The sequence below is a fragment of the Chrysoperla carnea genome, chromosome 1 (genome assembly GCF_905475395.1).
Source record: "Chrysoperla carnea chromosome 1, inChrCarn1.1, whole genome shotgun sequence".
Classification (NCBI taxonomy): Eukaryota; Metazoa; Arthropoda; class Insecta; order Neuroptera; family Chrysopidae; genus Chrysoperla; species Chrysoperla carnea.
This window is the reverse complement of record NC_058337.1, coordinates 121,638,000-121,661,818: the sequence shown is the minus strand read 5'-3', so window position 1 is coordinate 121,661,818 and position 23,819 is coordinate 121,638,000. Positions and strand designations below refer to the sequence as shown.

At 29.8% G+C, this 23,819-nt stretch overlaps 2 protein-coding genes across 3 annotated transcripts; one reads left to right on the top strand and one right to left on the bottom strand.

Annotated features, from left to right (window-relative positions):
* Positions 1-4,242: 4,242 nt before the first annotated feature.
* On the bottom strand, positions 4,243-8,008 carry LOC123299334 (serine/threonine-protein kinase 32B). The gene is made up of 4 exons (XM_044881706.1): positions 7,936-8,008; positions 7,481-7,536; positions 6,313-7,071; positions 4,243-5,497 (listed from the first exon to the last, which is right to left on the bottom strand). Exons 1-4 carry the CDS (start codon positions 7,994-7,996, stop codon positions 4,796-4,798), a joined length of 1,578 nt encoding a protein of 525 aa, XP_044737641.1. The 5' UTR covers positions 7,997-8,008; the 3' UTR covers positions 4,243-4,795.
* Positions 8,009-9,641: 1,633 nt separating this feature from the next.
* On the top strand, positions 9,642-18,191 carry LOC123299302 (importin subunit beta). 2 transcript variants are annotated; one of them, XM_044881669.1, is made up of 4 exons: positions 9,642-9,934; positions 10,304-10,545; positions 12,415-14,903; positions 16,930-18,191. In XM_044881669.1, coding segments are annotated over exons 1-4 (2,787 nt in total). In that variant the 5' UTR covers positions 9,642-9,879; the 3' UTR covers positions 16,931-18,191. The 2 variants fall into 2 exon arrangements, with proteins under 2 accessions (XP_044737604.1, XP_044737597.1); XM_044881662.1 differs by lacking the exon at positions 16,930-18,191 and adding an exon at positions 16,785-16,923.
* The last annotated feature ends 5,628 nt before the right edge of the window (positions 18,192-23,819 follow it).

The following is a 23,819-nucleotide window of genomic DNA, read 5'->3' as shown; positions in this document are numbered from 1 at the left end:
AACAGACAGATCCATCTCAGATAGTGATGGATTAATCATTAGGCGAATTAGGCAACTTCTCCCCACCGTCTACAGACTCCTCCAGGTAGAGGATCAAAAGAAAAAAAAGTTAAATTTGTAGAAGGGCGTACCGAGTTGATTTACGAAAGCTTAACATAAAAAGACACGGCGCCATCTGATTTTCATATCGCTTGGGGATCCCCAGAGAATTGAATTGCCTAAGGACCCCTACAAGGATTAATACAACACTGGAACGGAATGTAAAGAATATGATTTGACCGAAATGAAACGTTTTCGAAAAAAAATCGTTAGACGTTGGTAATTGTGAAATAACTATTCGTAGATTTTATATGACGGTGCAAAATCTGTTCAGCATCGTATGGACGAATTTGTGGTTTAAGGCCAAAATTCTGTATAGATTAGATTTAGCCTTTCTTGATATCGTTTTGTAAAACTAAAATTGACACTGGTTGGTAAACCGATTGAGTTCATAAAACAGTATTCGTCAAAGGAACTAAAATATAATCCGAAAAGCGCTTATAAAAATTGTTTTGAGGGTAGAAAAACAGTGGCAAAAAATCTTGCGTTAAGTGAGGCAGACGTACTTATAAGATGTCAAAAAATTTTGCAAATTTGTATACATAATTTCGAGTACTTCTTTGATGGAGAAATATTTTTCTAGTATATCGATAAATAGTGAAAATATTATGAAATATGAAATTCATTTCTAGCTTAAGGATATATGGATAGCAGCCAGTAAAGTTTGAGCTTAACATGTATATACATAAATTTTAAAAGCTAAAAAATAATTAAATTGTTTCTCTGGAAGATTATCAAAAGTCTTGGTAAGGTTTCAAAATAATAAAATATTAAATTACTGGCTGTGCAACACTTTTAATTGTAGCCATTTATTCATTGGAGCCATGTATACAACAATCACGGCTACAATTAAGAGTTCAAGGAATAAATTTGACTCCGTAGACAAAAATTGACTAAATTTTAATAACAATATATTATGTATTTATGTGCGTTGTATAACACTTATTAATTAGGCTTTTTTTTGGAAAATAATATTGACTATAGTTATATTTAGGAGGACATTAAAAATGTTTGTTATTAATGTCTACAGGCCTTTTTATAGAATTAGGTTATTTTGGTAATTGATTAACATTTGTGTTATATTTTAAACTGTGCGAGTTTACTTAAATGCATATTATTGGACCCCCAATTAGAATATATATTTTATATTGTTTCTATTCACATTCTAGCATGAAATATAATGTGACGTAGATGGATGCAACACTAAGTACTCTGCAAAAAGCTAGTGAATTTGAATTTAGCTCTAATAAATTGATGGATTTTAGAATCATAATAGGTATGTGAAAATATTTGTCTTAGAAATTTCATAAAGGTTGTACTTATTTAGACCCACGCTTTTGGCTCGATAGGGGTTGGAGATTGTAGACTGTGAACTGTGTTCAATAGTCTTTTCAAAATGACAGTAGCTTCATTTTGAAGAGAGCGCATGCGTATAAGGTCTATTTAGATATTATAAGTTTTACATATGGAGGGTAGAGATAAGGAGAACCATCTCTGTATATAAAAAGTGTCCATCGAAAAGCAGCAAATAAGGGTGGCGCTGCTGTAGCAAAAGTGTAAGTTTTAAAAGAAGTGCTCAAAGTAATAAGAGTAAGATAAAGATCTAAAAAAGTTGTTCGAGAAGGATAGAGAATTTCACATCAAACACCTCCTGCTACACAAGCGCCATTCTGGTCAATTTTGTAACGGTTATTTGCTGTTTTTAGACACTTTTTTACTTTAACTCCTATTTAAGATAGTTCTCCTTATCTCTACCCTTCATGTTTTACATAAGTCTGCATTCTATTCAGAGTAAAAAATTCTTCATTTTGAAGACAACTAGCTCATCATAACGAAATTTCCCAAACCAAACAAAAGTGTAAACTTCGTTTTGTCGAAAAGTATTGATCGTACTTAAATAAATTTTGTTAATACCATCACTGATCTAAAAATCTTGAAAATAGATAATCTGCCACTAACATTTTTAAAGTACTGAAATCGGAACCTGGGTAGATATAATCTCTTTTTTTAGTCGAAGTTTTAACTATGTCTTAAGATAATCCCTGAACATAAAATTTGCTATATGTGAGCAACTCTTGCAAGGCAATAGATTATAAGTATGTCTAACACGAGGACCCGTTTTAGTTATAGACTCATCTAATTAAAGCTTTTAACTTTAGGTATAAGCTTGAAATAAGAGTGAGTCCTTATGCCTTTGTCTCTTTTGAATCTCGTTGCATGAATATATATGGGGACTTTAATCTAAAATAAGTCTATACATTCAAAGTCAAGCCATAAGATCAGACTCTTGCTATTTTACAAGATGGCGATGAAAATGGGAAATCATATGAGATCGTTATTATCTTATCTTCTAACACATAAGGAAGACAAGGAATGAAGAAGCTTTCTTTTACTTCAAAGCGATTATATGAGGTTGTCAAGACCTCTACTCTATAGTGACCTTACTTAAGTTTAGAGCAAACATCTACATGTGCTAACTTTTTTTTAATTGCCAATATAATCTCTAATTTTTGTGAGATTAATCAAATATTATCAAGCTAGTGTGTGAATAGACAATATCATAAATTTCTTCTTTTTGTTTAAATTTATATATATTTAAAAAATGCATATCATATAATTTTTTTTTTATATCAAATATAAATCAATCAGTATCACATTTAGTTTTTTTTTTCGGTTTCTTTTTAAGGTAATTAATTAATTGAATTTTTTTTAGTATCGTTTAATAACGATTAATTGAAGAAGGTAACATGAAAGTATTGACTGATCAAGAGTATCATAAATAATTGCAAAACATTTAGCGTTAAATACAATTCTTTAATACTTCCCAATCATCAAAAATTTTTAAATTTCATCAAAGAATTGTATTAACGTTATATTTTATTTTTTTGTCGATAAAATGTTTATTGTTTTACTTGACTGAATTATTTTATTCTTCAAATTCAAATGTAAAAAATCATGCTGGTTTACATTGATAACGTAGTCCTATACTAGATTGTCTTCGTTCGTTTATTAATGTCAACATAAGCACCCAACAAAATTGCACAATAAACTAATTTTCCTGGGATTCACAAAAAAGTTTCACCGGATTGGCGCTAGTGGTACAAGTAGGTACAAACAAATGTTTTTATATCAATCAAGTATTTAGGCCGGAATTGATAACTTATTAACTCATACTTAAAGTCTCAAGTGAATAGATTTATTATATTTCTTTTTCAGATCGTTTTCAAACAAAAAATTTCAAGTAATTTGCGTTTTTTCGAACAATGACTTCCTATTATTCTAAGCAACAACATTTAGTCAAGCAACAGTGAGTATTCGATTGAAATTTATTAATGAATGTTTACGAATTGTATTTGAACAATCATTTTTTTTTTCATTTTGCTACCAACTCTAATATACCTTTTCATCGATTTGTTTTTGTTTCGGGCAGTTGTCAAAAAACTATTCAACTAAAGAATTTCTAATATATTTTACCTTTTGCAAACAGAGCTTTTTTGATAAAGATAGAAGACATGTGATATCCCGGCCCTGGTGGAAAAAATATTTGAAGAAAGAATAAGAAATTCTGAAAAAGTCTTAGGAACTTTGAATTTCTCAACGTTTTCGGACTAGCCTAATTCAGAGTTATTCAGAGTTCTTAATACTTTTTTAAAGTTTCTAAGACTTTTTCAGAGTTTCCTAAGACTTAGTAAGACTGATTCTTTTTTCAAATATTTTTTCCACCAGGGATGTCTTTACTTGAATAACATTTGTCCGAAACAAGAAAGAATCATTTAGTAAATGAAAAGCTCTATATCGCAATTTTAAAATAACTTTAATGTTCAAAAATTAAAAGTTTGCTTTTTGAATTTGAGGACTAAATTTTTTTTGTCTGAATGAACAGTACAACCCTGGTAGAAGAAATATTTGAAGAAAGAATAATTCTTAAAAAGTCTTAGAAACTCTGAAAAAGTCTTAGGAACTATAAATTTCTAAACGTTTTTGGACTGTGTAATTCAGACTGAATAACTGAATTAGACAGTTTAGAAATTCATAGTTCCTAAGACTTTCGGGGTTTTAATTCTTTCTTCAAATATTTTTTCGACCAGTGAAGAAAAAAGTTTTTATTCTCTCTAAATGAGGACTTCATAGGTAGTAAATGAAAAGAATTGAAGAGGGGGGGGGGAGCGAACATATGATTGTCAAAATATGATTAGAGAATTTGAATATAATAATTTCTCAAACAAATAGAAACATCAATAATTTAGAAACGTATTCCGGTAAACAAATCTTGACACCACCGATGAAAACAGGGATTTTCGTCCAATATTTCTATAATAGGTCTTACTAAAAAAGTAATTACAATATCTCACATTGGAATTCTCTTTTAAATCACTTTCCCCCTTTAAAAACCTGCCTATGTCACTAGTAATTCCTAGAGGAATACAAGTTTCAATGAAGATATATATTCTACTACTAGAATATTTGAGATATTTTCAATGATCAAGAATAAGATACAACAAAAAAATATAAAACCATAACTCTTGGTTTAACAATATGGTATAAAGTGTCAAAATTTGTGTACAATACCGTGATTCGATAACTATCTAAATTGGTTCGTGACATCTAGTGGCAGAAAGTTGTATTATTTTTAAAGTGCAACATCACACGATCACACTTCAACAATTGCCGAAAAATAAATAATAATCATCATGTTTCATGTATTATCAATAATTGATGTCTTCGGAGATGGTGTTCGATCAATATAATCAATTTTATCATGTACTAATACAGATGAGGCTGACGATTGTTCTTCTGAACCTAACTGACAATTACATTGACATTTAATTTCGTCGCGAGGACCTTCATTATTTAATTTAATTGATGAACAACTAAAACACTGTTTTAAATTCTTTGTTTTATCAATATTGATTTGTGATAAAGATGATGACGTTGTTTGTGCAGGAGTTGACGTGGAAGATGCATTCATTGCTTCTAATAATTCATGTTCCCATTCTAATTCTTTTTGTTCCATTTCGCGTCGTTGTAATTCATGATACCGGTTATATACTCGATACTCAGGTATGTATAACATATTATCGTATTGTTGATGATAATGATGTACGTAATAATGATGACAGTAGTTATTTGGTGTTGGTGGATTATTTTTTGTTAATGAACGTTGTTTTGCTAAACGTTTTTTCTTTTTGTGTAATGGACGTTGTTCTATAATCATTTCTTCTAATTCGAATGTGGGATCACAGTTTAGATGACCTTTTTCAGGTATAAATATTTCTGTATTGTATTGTTTATTTAATATGATATCCATATTTTTTATATTGTACGTGTTTATTATACAAGTGTGTTGTTTTAGTTCTTGAATATTTGTGATACGTTCTCCAGGTGATAGACACAATAGCTGAAATCAAAATAATTTCATAAAATCGTTGTTTATAACAAAATTACACATCTCGAATGCTTAGATGAGTTTTTATACCCTGTACATATGTAATATATTCCAAGGTATACTAAGTTAGGTCCCAAGTTTGTAACGCCTAAAAATATTAATTCTAAGAACAGAATTTTGGTATAGGTGTTTGATATAAAATCACCAAATTAGCTCATGGCCCGCCTGTCATCACGATAACTTAAAAACGAAAAGAGATATCAAGCTGAAATTTTTATAGCATGTTCAGAACGTAAAAATTGAGGCTAAGTGCGTAAATGAGCAACATAGGTCAATCAGAAGAGAGAGAGAGAGGTGATAATCAGAATTTTATAAAGTCGGGACCTTTAAACAGTTTGTAGGATCACCACGTCCATCGCGTATATCATATAACGAAGTAGCAGTATTAAATAATCATCTCGGATAATTAAAACTTATATTACCGGCGATGAAAGAATGTTTATGGATCCGAGGAATGACTACGCTAGAATTGAAGTATGAGACACACTGTGTAAACTCCAAACTCGCTTCTCATGCAGCCCTTATAGGCTACCAAAACCGATTTCCTTATCTCGGAATAATTAGAAGGCAGATTTCATTGAATCTCGATTAATATACTTACTTTTGCAAAATGAAATTGTTATGTAATATTTTTGTCCCGAAATTGCATGTCCTTTAAAACGAATGTTATTCCCGGAATTAATTTAGTACAATAATGCTACAGTATAAGGATCAACGAATTTTATCCTATTGAGCCAGATTATCTGATGAAATAAATTTCTACTTACTTTACTGATTAAATCAACAATATCATTTGACCAAGTATTCGGATACTCCACGCCTTGAACAAATAACGTACGAACATCCGCTATCGATGTATTTGAATGTATATCAAATGGACGGCATCCATCATTTAACATTTCATATGCTACCACACCCAATGACCACCAATCCACTGGATAACTATACCCGACACATGTACCAACATTGTTCGCTGTTGTAGTAGTATTCGCACCACCTCCTCCACTTCCAGCATTATCAGCTCCAGCATAATCTAGCTCAATTTCAATAGCACACTCATAGATCTCGGGTGCAATATACGGTTTAGTTCCACTCATTGACGTTGCTAATTGATTTTGATCTAGTTCCGTTGCAATATTAAAATCAGTTAAATGCACATGTCCATCGTTATCTAATAAAATGTTATCAGGTTTAATATCACGATGGACAATATGCTTCGTTTGTAGGTAGTCTAAAGCTAGGCCTAATTCACAGATGTATAAAACTATTGTAGATTCATTGAATTTGATTGATTGATTTATGTGATATCGTAAATCACCACCCATATATAAATCAAACACCATAAAAAGATCCTCTTCATCTTGGAATGTAAACCATAAGTTAACAATAAATGGATGTTCAATTTTTGTAAGTATATTCACTTCACGGATAACATTTTTTAATGCATCACGTTCGATACATTGTAATTTGTTCATGTATTTCATCGCAAACATTTGGCCAGTATCTTTTTTTTGGACTATGCATACCTAAAAGCACAAAATGTGTCAATTGTCAATAAATAAATATTTGAAGCCGTGATCGCAAAATGGATGTCGAGTCACTGGGGTAACAATTATATCCCAAAAGATGTGCAAGAAATATTTTTAAAACCAAATGGATTCGATAGAAATGGGCTGTATAGTTCGTTCAAACCAAAGTGGCACCGAGTAAGGGAGATTGTATGATGTATATGTATGTGCAATCAATTTTTCGGTCCCACTTTGGTTTGAACAAACTTTCTTTCAATTATTATATAAAAGCGATAATGGCGCTGTTTATTAGAACTGAGTATTTATCATTATTTCAATTAGGACTTTAGGATAAAGAATTTGAGGTCTTGGCGACTTAAATGTAAATCCACAAAGATATGACTAGCTATTTTCATTATATACTTACTTTCCCAAAACTTCCTTTTCCAATTGCACGTAGTATTTGAAAATGATCAAAGTTAACTGAAAATAAAATTATGTATCAAGCCCACACAAACTTCCAAAATTACACACAAAAACGCTGCTATCAATAACGACTTAGTAAAAATAGTTTTAAATATAATCACTACTAACTTAATTGGCGTTAATGTTGATTTAAATTTAACAACGCCACTTTTGTTAATAGTGATTTAATCATGAAACTATCGTTTGATATTCAGTTTATATTTTTTTTTAACTAGAGCATTGAATGATAATAACAAATAATTTTAACCGGAAATGTACAAAGTAAACTGATAAAGAAATATGCTGTGGTTACAATTTTAGTTTTACACAAGGTTTTATAAACTAACATTAAATTTTATATCAAAAAATATGTTTTTAGTTCATATATCATGTTTTTTGTTGAATTATTCAACTTACCATCTTCGCCAAAATAAGCTGTGTTTGTGGATGAATTGACACGAGATTGATGCATACCCATTTTCTTATTTCAATTTTGTTTTTCAGATCAAAGTATTAATTTGTTACTTAAAATCGTTAAATTAATTATAAACAATTTCTTAATATTGTAATTAGTTGTTAATTTGGAACATTTTTTTTTTATTGTATATATATGAACTGACGTCCGGTTGACGTCTCTCATATAACGTCTGACGCCGTTTCATATAAGTGTATACAAATATTAAGTATCTTGTATGCATATATACACTTATACAAATACATGTACATACAAAACGGTAGAGAAATAACGACGCGACGTTTATTACGACGCCCTTATCATTCATAATATAATAATACAATATTATATACTTGATACAAAACATATATGTCATGTTAGTTGCCTATCTCTATAAATAGGTAAATATGTAATTATATTTACATAAATATTTAATGAAGTCACAACGTCAAGCATTGCATTGATTTTTAGACTACTAATGGAATTTTTTGCATTTTCATCTCATCTACAATTCGAACGGGACTGTATGGGTTTGAATTTCTATCAAATATTTGGTTTGCATTCGAATGTAGAAATATATTTTCGATTGGAATCAAATCTAAAATAATTTTTGAAAAATTATTTTTATTAAGAGATAATTATAAACAAGCTTAAAATTTGTAGTTATAAAAATTTTATTTAACTGTTTAAAAATCAAAGTTTGTAAGACTTTTTCATGATGTTATATGTGGGACAATATACTATATCTGCTATATGTATCGAATTCCCTTTTTAATAAAATTTGTTAAAACTAAAACAAAAAAGATCAAGAAATGATTGATAAATAGGGATATAATGGCCTTATTATTATTATTTTTTTAAATCATGAAGCTCTTTGTTTAAAAATATTCTTTAGAGAAAATTTTGATTAATTATCCAATCTGTAAAAACTGTAAATTCAAATAAGAATAACGAATTTATTTTCCCTCCTAAATGAAATACTAACGTGCGGTAGGTATTTCAGTATCGCTATCTAGAAATTAAATCGTATTTCAATGTTAAACGATTAGATTAGAATTACTATGAATTTTGAAAATTTTCAAAAATATTTTCAAAATTTAATAATTTATTTAATTGTATAATTCTGAATAATTTTTGCTTTATAACTCGATTTCGAATTTTATTTAAATAAATCATTTCATCTCTCTCTACTTCATTTTTACATTGAAAAATAATTCGAATAATGAAAATTTTTTAATTTTCATATATAATTTTTATAATCCTTTGATTTAAGAAATTAATAATAATTCGTAGAATTATCAAAATAATTTTAAAATTTGGATTATTTGCAAACATTTTAAGCTGAATATATCGATCTTTTTCTTGTAAAATAACGTATTTTTGATATCAATACATATTAACATAAGCGAATCAAAGTAAACGTACGCGACAAAAAATAGTACCTTAAGAGTTGATTAAAAAATAAAAATTGATTGAAATTGTAAATGAGTTGATTAGAAATTATTAGTAAATTTGATAAAAATAATAAATAAATTGAATAATTTTCATATAAAAATTAAAGTAAAAGGTACATCAAATAATAAAATATTCCTACATCGATCATTAAATGTTGGGTTACATTCGTAAATTCGTTGAAATGAAATATTTTTGACGGTTTGAGAACGCGGTACGAACGATCATTTGTTAGACAGGAAGTCTAAACTAAACTCATACATTTTACATGTGGTGTTGTATTATACAGTGGAGTGTGTAGAGATATTACCGGTATACACAGACACACCAATCCAACTTCAATATAATCAGACAGACTCCACCATCATCATATTGCGAACTTCTTACAAAAAAAAATTTTATTTTATTTAAAATTGTGTGTTTAGAATCGAACAAAAATAAATAATTGTACAAAAATGCATCCGGATACAATGCAATTAATACAAATACTGGAAAAAACAATATCACTTGGTAAGTGTTTTTTTTAAATGATTTTTTTTTATAAATGGCTGCATTATGACTTTACAGTCATGATGACTGATATGCTTTACATCTGATAATGCTTTGTCTGAGCCAAAAATCCGTTATAAATTTTTATATTATACGTTTTTTTTTACAATCTAATCAATATAAAAAATATAAATATATTTTTTGAGAAATTTTTATGACACCATGATGACACATGTATGATTTAAATAAAATTTCAAAGCCACAAATTGGTTGTAAATCAAAGAAAAATGCCTTAAAATAAGTTCCCTGAAAAAAGAAAAAGAAAAATGGAGGATGATTTAAGATAACAGGCAATTGATAAGTAATTCTTTGTTTAAATTTTTTCTTTAGATAAAAATGAATTGGAGGCAGCACAAAATTTTTTGGAACAAGCAGCTACAACAAATTTACCAGAATTCTTAAAAACATTATCAGATATATTACGACATGGTGGGAATAGTCAAGTAGCACGAATGGCTGCTGGTCTACAGCTTAAAAATCAATTAACATCAAAAGATCCAGCTACAAAACAGTTGTATCAGGATCGATGGCGTGCTATACCTGAAGATTCTCGAAGTTATATTAAAAAGAATGTAAGTTTTATTATGAGAATGAATGATTCATTTAAATCCGCCTTAACAATTATCTTGTTCCAAATAACGCCATAATGATGGTATTATTGATTATCGTATTCTCAGACAAGTTAACCGACGTCGGATACAATGTTTTCAAGAATTTTGGGGGAATTTCAAATATACATATTTTTAGTTAGTTTATTTTATAAGTTAATTAGAGAAAGAAAAGGAGGAATTATTAAAAATTTGGGAAGGAAAGGTCTAAAATGTCAACGTAGTTCAGGTCAAAGAAAGACTAGCTGAAGTGAGCTCATCTCCTCATGTCAAGAGTTTCCTCCTTCTCCACACTGAGACAGTTCTTGCAATATTCGTGGTACACTATCAGGCGCAGGCGTTCAACGTGCCAGGGTAGACGATTATATATTTTCAGAATTTATATTTTGTGAAATATTCAACTAAAGTGAAAAGTCATTTGGAAAATTTGTATTGAAGTATAAAAGACTTAACGATACCCAGGGCCAACCTTATCACTCTAGTCGCCCCGAGCATATCATGTTTTTGGCGCCCTTTTAGGTGTTTATATTTGATTATAATTATAAAAAGAACTTATTTCGAATTTTTACTATATTTTTTATTAATAGAAAACTATTTTCATCCATTTTTCAAAGTTTCACTTAAATGTTTCAAATTTTTGAAGCCTTCAATGGAGATCAACTTCGTAGTTCGTATCAACCAAAATCAAAAGATAATATCATTTGATATTGAATAAACTAATCACCGACGTCTAATAGTTTCTTTGTTTGAACCTACTTGTGAGAGTCCACATAAAATAATGTATTCTATATTGCTCGCATTAAGTACTTTTGCCAACGTTGCAACATCAGAAACATTGTAATCTTCTATTGTATGTTAATACTTTTATCTGCCTAATTATTTAGAATCTATAAAAATATTGACCGTTACTTGGCTTTCACATTCTGATGTAAAATCACTGATATTGGATTCGATATTTGAAGTACGCGTCGTTTCCAAGTATTTAGTAATTTTTATATGTTTTTTATTTTGCTCAGCCTTTCTTCAGAACCAAAAAGTTTTTTTTTTTTTTTTTTTAATTGTTTTATTTCCTGCCTTAATTTTCTCTAGTTTATTATTTAATTTTTTGAATTATCATTTATGTATATACTAGCTTAAAACCCGCCCACATCGTTGGGCTTAAAAGTAAAAACCACCGCGTTATAGTCTCAACCTCTCTTGCTCTCGCTTGTCCTCCTTCCATAACACTCGAAATAGGGGTAGGGATTGTTTTCACAGGTAAAATATATGTACAGAATTCAATTTAAAAAAAATTTTATATCCTTAATTCTTTGAGTGTATTAGAACAGGTGGCCATTGCTGGGACAGCTGGAATTGTATACCGTTCACATTTTTACAGAAATCTTTAATTTATGATTCAAAATTATACTCATAGATGGCGTAGATAAATATATCTTTATAAATTATATGTTAGTCTGATGTATGAAATAAATTATTGTGCAGTTTCATTCAAATCCATTCGCTAGTTTTTGCGGGAAAGCGTAACAAATAAACAAACATCCTTACTTTCACATTCATAATATATATAGGGACATAGGGATAGGAATAAAAAAAATTTATGAAATCTATTACGAGTCCATTTGGCCCGGCCACTCTATCCAACCGATTTGCTTATTTTATTTTTTAAATGAATAATAATCATATAACTTTTACTCTTCTCAAGTTGTACTCAAAACTTTATAGCCCACATTTTTTAAGTAAAAATTGTATATACAAAATACTTGCCATCTAGAATTTTCTTAATTTTATTTCATAGACATGAAAGTTCCTAATAAATTAATGTTATTTCCATAGATTGTTGGTGCATTAGGAACAGAATCAAACCGACCTAGTTCAGCTGCACAATGTGTTGCCTATGTTGCTGTTGCCGAATTACCAGCCGGACAATGGACCGATTTAATCAATACCTTAGTAAACAATGTTGTAAATGCTGCCTCAACGGAAATGCAAAAAGAATCAACATTGGAAGCAATCGGTTATATTTGTCAAGAAATCGATTCCGATGTACTTGTCCAACAATCGAATGCAATATTAACAGCAATAATACATGGTATGCGTAGCTCCGAGCCATCAAATCATGTACGTTTAGCTGCCACCGAAGCTTTACTCAATTCATTAGAATTCACAAAAGCAAATTTCGAAAAAGATTCTGAACGAAATTTTATTATGGAAGTTGTTTGCGAAGCTACACAATCCACAGATACTCAAATCGCTGTTGCTGCGTTGCAATGTTTAGTTAAAATATTATCACTATACTATCAATATATGGAACCGTATATGGCACAAGCATTGTTCCCCATTACTTTGGACGCAATGAATTCGGAAAATGATGCTGTGGCATTACAAGGTATCGAATTTTGGTCTAATGTCAGTGATGAAGAAGTTGATTTAGCTATTGAAGATGCTGAAGCGGCAGAAGCTGGGCGACCACCACAACGCGTCAGTCGTCATTATGCACGCGGTGCGTTGCAATATTTAGCACCAGTTCTCATGCAAAAGTTAACCAAACAAGAAGAATTAGATGATGAAGATACATGGAATCCATCTAAAGCTGCAGGTGTTTGCTTAATGTTGTTGGCTACTTGCTGTGAAGATGAAATTGTTCCCCACGTCTTACCCTTCGTTAAAGATAATATTAAATCAGATAATTGGCGTTATCGAGATGCTGCACTTATGGCATTCGGCTCAATCATTGGTGGTTTAGATCCAAATACGCTTAAACCTTTGGTAGAACAAGCCATGCCTACACTTATCGGTTTAATGTACGATAATTGTGTTATCGTACGTGACACCGCAGCATGGACATTTGGTCGTATTTGTGAAATTGTTCCCGAAGCAGCAATTAATGATGCATACTTCAAACCATTATTAGAAAGTTTAATTAACGGCTTAAAAGCTGAACCACGTGTTGCAGCAAATGTATGTTGGGCTTTTAGTGGCTTAGCAGAAGCTGCTTACGAAGCTGCCGAATCTACCAGTGGAGGTGGAGAAGATTCAAATTCCAATCAACCAGAAACGTATTGCCTCTCACAATACTTCGAATATATTATCCAACGCTTATTAGAGACCACAGATCGTGCAGATGGTGCCCAAGCTAATTTACGCGGTGCCGCTTATGAAGCGCTTATGGAAATGGTTAAAAATTCACCCAAAGATTGTTATGTTACAGTGCAAAAAACTACCATGGTTATTTTGGAACGTTTACAACAAGTCCTCCAAATGGAATCACATATCACGTCTCACAACGATCGATCACAATTTAATGACCTCCAATCGTTACTTTGCGCTACATTACAATCAGTTTTACGAAAAGTTACTCCACAGGACGCTCCACAAATATCTGATGCGATTATGGGTGCAATGTTAACGATGTTCAATTCAAATACTTCTAAAGCTGCTGGCAGCGTACAAGAAGATGCTTTAATGGCGGTATCAACATTGGTTGATGTTTTAGGGGAAGGATTTTTGAAATATATGGATGCATTCCGACCATATTTATATATGGGATTAAAAAATCATCAAGAATATCAAGTCTGTGGAGCGGCTGTAGGCTTAACTGGAGATATAATACGATCGTTAAAAATAAAAGCGTTGCCATATTGTGACGAGATTATGACTTTACTTTTGGAAAACTTATCGAATCAAACTGTACATCGAAGTGTAAAACCGCAAATTTTATCAGTGTTTGGAGATATGGCTTTATCGATTGGTACAGAGTTCAAAAAATATTTGGATATTGTGCTAACGACGTTATCGCAAGCTTCACAAGCTCAAGTTGACCATTCCGATTACGATATGATTGATTACTTAAATGAATTACGTGAAGGTGTCCTGGAAGCGTATACAGGAATTGTTCAGGGTTTAAAAGGAGACGGTCCTCAACCGTTACCCGATATCCAACTTTTGGAACAACATATTCCATTTATTGTACGATTTTTGATTGTGGTGGCTCGGGATCAAGATCATACCGATAGTATTATTGGTATTGCTGCAGGTTTAGTCGGCGATTTATGTGCATCATTTGGTACAGCAATGTTACCATTACTCGATGTAGATGCTATCCAACAAATGTTAACCGATGGACGGCGTAGTAGGATACAACGTACAAAAGCATTAGCTACATGGGCTACAAAGGAGTTACGTAAATTAAAAGCAGCGGCTGGTGGAGCACCTGGTAATACAACGGCCCCGGGTGTACATGCAGCACTTACGGCGAATAATATATCAGCAGCGGCTGCACCTTCAGTAAATAATATGGCTGGACAAACACCGACGGCTAGCTGGTAAGTAATTTTTTTGGATTTATCTTTATACTTCAAACAATTTTAAATGTCGTTATTGTGCTTCTGAAATTAAAATTTGGTTTTGTTTTCTTTCAATTTTGTGTGATTTTATTTTTACAACAGGTGATGAAAATTTCGCCATTTTGTTGAATTTCAAATTTTGAATCACTTTACACATTTACAAATTTAATTTTACTGGGTGGACTAATAACTTATCAGTACTTTGTGAAAAATTTGTGTTCACAAAATTGTACAGTGGGAGAGACTCTTATAGGCACAATAATTTTTGTTTCTTTTTTCCAATAGTTCTCTTCTTTTCCAAATTCCTTTAAAAAGTTCTCTAACGACCGCACAAATGTTACATAATGCTAGCGGACATATCCTCCCTTCCCTTCCCGATTACTAGCAATCAAACTATGTTAACGTTTAGGACGGGGAGGGGTAATATCTGCCATCAGTATGTAACGTTTGTGCGATTATTAGGAAGCTTATTGGGTAAGTTGGAGACATTTTTCTCAATTTTTACTAGACATTTTTTTTTCTCCGAACCTCCGAACCCTCCGAATAAAAAAATCGTAAAATTAAAAGAAATGCATGTTTTACGATTTTCATCCCTCAAAAAGTATATGAAAAATCAGATTTTTAATATGCATAAAAAATTTTTTGTAGTGTAAAGCTTACTCAACAACATCCCCCCAAAATTTTTGGCCTAATTAAAGAGATTTATTTTAGCGTAACTCAATAATAAAGTACACACCTAAGTAATTAAAATATTAATTCTTAACGCAATTAAACTTCCATTGCATTTCGATCCGAAAAACTTTGTTTTTAAAACAAGCACATCTATTATTGCGACGCTGATTTACAGCAGGTTTATAACTACATTTTTTAAATCCCTGCCCACCAAAAGGTGACTGACTTGCCACAGTATCTTTCAAAGAAATTGAAATTTCGTCGACATAGTTTGCATCTGAACTCTTACCGTAAAAATCTGTTTTTAATAGAACCTTACATTGTGAGAAACACCAACAATATTGTTGCTTGCCATTGGCAGAAAGTGGAATTTAAATGATTAGGCTAGGCAAGTAGTTAAACATTATCGATCCAAGTCATTTGCCTAGCTGTGTGATTAAATGACTGAATTTAGTTCAGGCCGCTTGTTGAATGTCGCCGTTTAGTAAAATGGCTAGGCTGTTAATTAAATGTTAGTTTGAGTAGGATTGGCAGATCTTAAACTTTGGTGAAACAAATCTTTTTTTTAACAACCGACTTTTTTTGTTTGATTATTACGTATAATTGAAAATTTGAAACTTTCACGTGTGTTTTATTTTGCAAGTCTGTAACAAAAACTATAATTTATTCCTGTATCTATGAAGGAAATGGTAATGAAGCATTATCAATTATAGATATCTATCTACTTTGATTGCCAGAACACACAATTTTGCTAGATTTCATAAATTATTATTGAAATTATAAAGAAAACTTCGCATCTATTGTCGGCTCGAAGTCACGATTAATCACATTTCACAGTCTTATAGTACTTTTATGTATCATACAAATCCAGTCCCTTTTTTAGATGAATCTTTCGCTTTTTAACAAAATACTCGAACAACTCTTTAATCAATTATTTTAAAACGTTGAATAAAACATATTAATTATTGACTTACTTTTCATATTGAGATGAAAATGGAGTTATTAAAAAACAATTCTGTTTGAAAGAAATTATTGACGACCACACAAATAAATTTCTGTGTAAAATAATTCGACAAATTTTCACCTCCTGTAAATTATAAACAAAAATCACATGTATATAGTGCTCAAAATTACTTCAAACAACATTTAATATTTATTTAATTAAATATTATTTATTTTTAATTACAGTAGCACATCGATAATCGCGCACTGATTTAATTTATAAATTGAATTTACCGAATCAAAATCAAAAATCAAAATTTAAAATAAAAATTCCTGATTACACAACAAAATAAACCTACACAATTTAAAACCAAGTAATAACTCATTTCAGATTTGATATATTAATTACTACAAATCCAACATTAATTATTAATTAAAAAATATTAAGATACAACATCAAAACAAAAATTTATTTTTTAAAACAAAAACCTTTAAAAAAAAATACAAAAAAAAAGAGAGATACAAAATATTGCGAAAAGAGAGTAAACGAATTTATAAGAATGATTGATGATGAAAATAAAATATTAAAGCAAGTTACGCGAATTATTAAAATGAGATGAATAAATGAATATATATGAAGTGTGATGAACAAAGATGAAACTTTCCAAGATGTTGCTGAGATGACTCTGGATGGATGTGGAAGAGAGTTGTGATAATTATTTTTGTATGCCTGGTGCGCGTTCTGGAATTTAACACACACAAAATTTTCAAAATAAAATTAGTGATCTTCTGGTGGGAGTTGAAAAAAAAACTAGAAACATACAAGTGATGGTGTGAGTGTTTTCCACAAAAATGGTTTATTTTTAAACAAGTGTTTTCTTTTTTCTTTTTTAATTAAAAAAAAATTTTTATTCGAAATTTTCAAGGTTACGTTTACATCATGTTTGAAATTATTGGTATGTAAAAAATACATTTTGTTAGAAAATTGTAAATTTCCCCTTCGTCCTTCCAACGATTAATGTAAGCGTATAATTTAAGTTTAAAGCAAATTTTAAAAATTTAACATACCTTAAAATTAATTTTGATAAGGAACTTATAAGGTATGTTTACGTATGGTTATACCTAGTCCAAACAAGAAATCATGGAGGTTAGAGAGAAGGAGAACGATCGCTGTAGGAAATAGTGTCCCAAAAATACGGTCAAAATAAGTGACGCGCTGCGATCGCTAAGTTATCTTAATAAAAGCGGGCTGTTGTTAAATTTGTACATTATGCAAATAACTTTATATACTTATACTCATAAACAGCTAATTTCGCAGATACTACTTACCAACGACAGCGCGGCTGGTGGCTGAAAAATGAACAATAAATTCTACAAATTTTCAGGGACAGACGCGCTAATGCTTTAGCGCGTAGCGATCTTTCTCCTTCTCTCTAACCTCCATGCAAGAAATGATGTTTTTTAAATTTAATTTTACATAAAGTGCTTGCGCTCGATTCATCAACCTTAAAAGAAACGTCTTTAAATTTTAACTAACCATTTCTGATTAATTTTAAACACAAATTTATCGTTTTATCACATGACTAGGTGTAATCGTTCCCTCTTTCATTTTCCCTTATCCTGTTATGTATTATGTAAATTATCATGTACTGTTGTTTTTTTTTTTACAAATTTTGATTTCACATTGGATTTATATCATTTTGGAACAAATTTATTAAAGAGTTTTTTGAGTTTTGAGAATTTGTGTTTGAAAAAAAAATTGAAACATGTGCTGTGATGTGATGACTGTTTACAAAAGATGAACGAATTATTTATGAATGTGATATTTTTTGATTGTTGAGCGTTTGAGCGAAGTTGAGAGGTAGGTGTTATTAAAAGTGTAGAATATTTATAAAATTATATTTTTATTCCAAGTTTTTATATTCATTGAAAATTCTAATATAATCATTGATGGATTTATTAAACCTGTTTTTTTTTCTTCTGAAATTTAACAGATTGTCGATTGAAAAACTCGATGTTAAGTCCATCAATGATTTAATCGTAAAATGATTTCTTGAATATAAAAATAACTCGTGCTATGTTAAATTAATTAAAAAATATAATTTAATAAAATTACTATACTAAATATTTATTATATTATTAAAAATGTGTGTACAATATTATTTGATTATACTTATTAATTATTATTAACTATTATTATTGTGTATCCCCTCCAATATTAATAAAAATAAAAAAATTTAATAACAAAATATTACCAACTATTTTTAAAAATAAATTTTTTTTACAAAAAACAGTTTGAAATTTAAATAAAAAATATTTTATTTTATTATTTTTAAATATAATTATTAATAATAATTGATTTAACGTAAAATTACAGTGCATATAAAATTTTGTGCCATCAAACGACTTTCTAATCTTCGCCAATCATAAAATGCCATATCTTGCTGCATCCCAGAAGTAATAAATTAAAATAACGAGAATGCGCGGTCTATATGTAGCCTGTAATATCCGTTTGGATGTTTCTCAACATAAAAGATGTTAACAGATGCCACTAAAGAGGCTACGAAATCCTTTTAAATTTACCGATATCCGTATAATTCGTAAAGGAAAATTGTTAAAAATTTTCACATGCCGATTATTTTGTCCTTCAAGGCGGTTAATTTTTTAATGGTTTCTGGGGAAAAATTGTAGCTCATCAAATTCTTAATACCAAACTAATATTCTAAATTAAATAAGTTTTTTTTCTAAAAATGAAAAACACATTTTCAATTGTAGAGAACTTTCAGAATAAAATATGGATTTTTCGGATATATAATACTTCAAGATAAAGGACTCCACAAAAAATCTAGTACGATTTTCTAAACTTTTGAGCAATTACAGAGTGTCTCGTGATTCGATTGCCATAATTTTAAAGTGTATTATTTTGACAATTTTTTGTCGAAAGTGCCTGATATATTTGTTCAAAACCCAATAGTTAAGGAGTTATGTACACTATTAAATTTAACCAATTAAGTAGACATCGCCATTACACTTTCAACTTAATATTTTCAAAAGAATTCGCTCTTAAACTATAGCTATCTAGTCACGGACACCCTGTATAATGAATATTTAGAACTTAATTAAATATGAATATAATGTTGTTGGTAAAATTACACAAGTATTGTACATACATAAAATAAATAAATGTTTCCATTTTGGTCTCAGGTTTAAACGAATAATTATTTTTATAAAAAAAATTGATAATTATATTTAAAATTATTTTTTATTTAAATTTTTTTTTAAATACTTTAAATTTATTTATTTTGATCTTTTTTCGAACAAGGTTTATATTCCGAAATGATTTTTTAACGTTAAAACGGGGATCTCTATTATGTGTAAAAATTTATTTGTAAAAAAATTTTCACAAATCGAATTGTGGGAAAAAAATATCCTTAAGTTAATTTTTCATGAAGTGAAAAATAAAACTGGACTGGAATTAAGTCTTAATAATTTTTTAAGTATATCGATAAAATACTTTTTATTTTTTCTAAATCACTGACTAATCAAAAGAAAAGGGGCAAGATTAAAAATTTTAAACTTCATTCAGTACTAAAATCATTGAAGAAAATAAATATTGATTTGAAATTTTTATTAAATATTATTTTTGTCCTATTTTCTATAACGGTCTGTGAATTTTATAAAATTTTTTGTTTCTTAATTGTATTTTTATGTGTGCGATTCCGATGATGTGCAGTTGATGTGTATTTTTCCGAATGTATGCTGAATTATTATTAAAATAATATTGATTTCATATTTAAAAACAATTATCAATATGTAATTTATGTATGTGTTTGTAAATCCTAAAGATGGACATCACATACTTCCTCATGGTGTCCAACAATCGAGGAAACAAAATCTAAAGTAATCCATCCAATCACCAATGATCCTCACGTAGACAAAAATGTTAGAATGCCAATCAAATAAAAGTGACTTTAATCCAATTTATTATTTGAGCTTATCTCCTTTCTTTAGTTCACTTTGAGTTCAAGTAGTTCACTTTGAGTCAAGGCCAAATGGATATTGAACGATAATCCGACATTTAATTCCAACATTTTTGTCTACACACTTCCCTTTTAACCATAATTATTAAATATAGTTTTATTAGTTTGTTTTTTGAACACTCGTTATGTTGGACATCATAGTTCCTATAAAATTTAAATTTTCTTTCCAAAAAAAAAACTAAAAATAGAAGTTTGTGATCATCTTCGAGGTTCACAACAAAATTTCCTAATTGTATCTAATTTTGATTGATTGGTTTTGGTTGATTGATGATTAGGGTAAGTACACAATTGAGGTAAATTAAATGTGATGTTTTATTTGGAATTAATGTTGAATTAATTTGAGTCCAGTTTGTAAAGTGGATTTATGTTCAGCTGTTTCTTATCTGACACTAGTGAACTTTACATTTAACTATGTAATTAGTAAAACTTTTTGATGAGAATGTAAAACTGTAAAGACATGTGTTGTATGCATTTATGCCCACGTGAAAACATTTTGTTAACGATTTATGGTTGAAAATGCTAGCGTTATTGCAGCTAAAAGTATAAATTAATTGTATGTTTTTGAAGAAAATTTTACATGAACAAGTTCACGAGAAATCGGTATTTATTTTTAAATAAGATCATTGTCTCCGTGAACATTCTTGTAAATTAATTTACATTCCCCGGATCATTTGCAGACTCCATAATTGTTGTAACTAATGACAAAACGACAAAAAATGTGTTATTATAGAAAGATTAATGCCTCATTTCTTCAGCTGTAACAAAGGTGGGAACTAAGATAATCGCTCACGAATTACAACAGCTCCGAGCAGGTCCGGATTAAACATGTCGGGTCCCATAGGCAATGCAATTCTCGATGGGATGCGAAAATTACATTGGCACTCTTCTCATACAAATTTTACTTCTAGATTTTTTTAGTCTTCGTAAATTACATTGGCCCTTCTTGTGTAAGCCTCTTTTTGTAGTGTTTGTAAATTACCTTGCTGTTACCTTTTGTGGGGCCCTTCTCGTACAAATTTGTCTTTTCTCCTTATTTTTTGTTCTCTTCGTAAATCAATTTGACACAACCTTGTCTTTTTCAATTTTGATATTTCCGTGAGATCTTTAACCGATTCCGGACCCATACGCAAATGTGTCTAATGGTTAATCCGGCCTTGGTTCTGAAAACTTGATGTAAATTTACTAAAATTATTATAATTTTTAGAGATAATCACAATTGTGAAGAACAGAAGAAAATCTTTATTCTGAATTTGCTATTTGATACACTGTTGTTTTTTCCAGTTTACGCAAATTGAGAGTTCACGATTTGCTGATTCCAACGAGGGTCAAATTTCAAATAATTAACCAAGTCTTTCGATTAAGGTTTGTGTATCACATACTGATACGATCATTGTAAGCGCGTGAGGACCAGAACATCTAAAACCATTACTCAATCTCTTATGACTTAAGTCATTCACCCTTCTAAGAAGATACAACCTATACGGAGAGCGTGTGTTCTAAAATCATCAATTTTGCTTATGAAGAGGGAGGCATCTTCTATAATATTACAAATTGTTTCCTCTCTAGTTTCTTCAATTATGTACGCTGCCAATAGCTAGTGAGTTGATAAAGAAAATGAAAAAAAAAATTAAAATTTACCAGTATAAAATCAAAAAAAATTATGGGCTCTATCTGAAAATAAGTAAATGAATTCATTGTGGCGCTAGTTTCAGATTGCTTTCTTACAATTAGTGTAATTTAAAATAAATAATTGCTGCTCACTTCACTTTAAATAATTATAGGACAAAATAAAAAAATATATTTTTATCAATTTAAATTATAAAAGACAAATGAATTTTCATATTCAAGCTAACTATTAGGTGTAAATCCGTAAGTATTTTGGGTATATGCGTGTTTGAATGTATGTGTGTATGGTTTTTTTGTACGGGTAATATTTGCGGAAGAATACTTCTTGTGTAAAGGGAATAAATTTATGTTAACAAAATATTAACAATGTTTTAGTTAGAAAGTGTATTGAATCAAGAATTATTTCACTGGTCTTACATAGAGAAATTGTGATTGTGGTGTATGGTCCGAAGATTGTGTGGCAAAGTTATATGAAACATATTAATTATCCTGCAGAAATGTAAGTTGCATATCTAAATTATCAAATTAGCTGAAACTATTTTTACAGGTAGGCTTATTAAAAAATTAGGATCGAGGATATTAGGAACTTAAGTAACTGACGTATAAATCGTAGATCTTCGGATGGGTGACGCACAAACGAGTAGGGGTGAAATTTACAAAATTTAAAAAACCCCCGACAAATTCGAGTAGGGAATCCTAAGCTCGCACTTGCAACATATCTAAGAACACTTTCCATTAAATTAGCTTTATCCTTAAAGTTTTTTCAAAAAATTTTAAAAACCTGCGACAATCTCCATCAAGTCACCATTTCAAACAAAACAGAAAGCTAAATTCAAATCATGCATACACAGATGTATGCGTTAAACCTATAAAATCCCTCTCTTTGAGCCGGGGGTTAAAAAGACCTATTTAAAAACCTTTTTCACATCAACCATTAAACATTTTCGCCTCTCTAGGCTGGTATCCCAGTTACTCTATAGTTAAGACTACATTTTTCAAAAAAAAACTAATATTAAAATTTTGTTAACATAAATATTGAATAATTGTTAATTTAATAGAATAAAATTGAAAACCAGATGATTTAGGTTCAGTTTTATCATCGTTGTTTAACTTAAACAACTTCTCTTCCAATCTATTAGAGTTACAAGTTCATTTCGACGGTGAAGTAGAATAGTTATCATTATTTTAACCAATCAGATTTCAAAAAATTTTATTGGTTTATTTTCTGAATCGATATCTCTGAATTTATCCAAAAGTTAATCAAAGCTGATAAAATCGAACCACAACAAATCATCATCTCCATCTCAATTTGATAAAATATGTGATAATATTGTATATGTGGTAGAGTTTAAGTGATAAAATTGTTATGATTGGTTCATAATGAATCGTGTGTGATAAACATAAATAATAAATTTTCAAAATGAGTTACATTGTATCAATGAATGATGTTTAAAAATGAATATTAAATATATATGAGGTGTATTAATTTATTTTTTAGGAAGTGATTAAAGTCCTATTACTAATCAGGGTCTAAAATAAAATAATTTTGTTAAAATTGCAAATAATACTTGTTCGAAAGAATGCTAAATTAAAAAATATTAAAATAGTAATATCA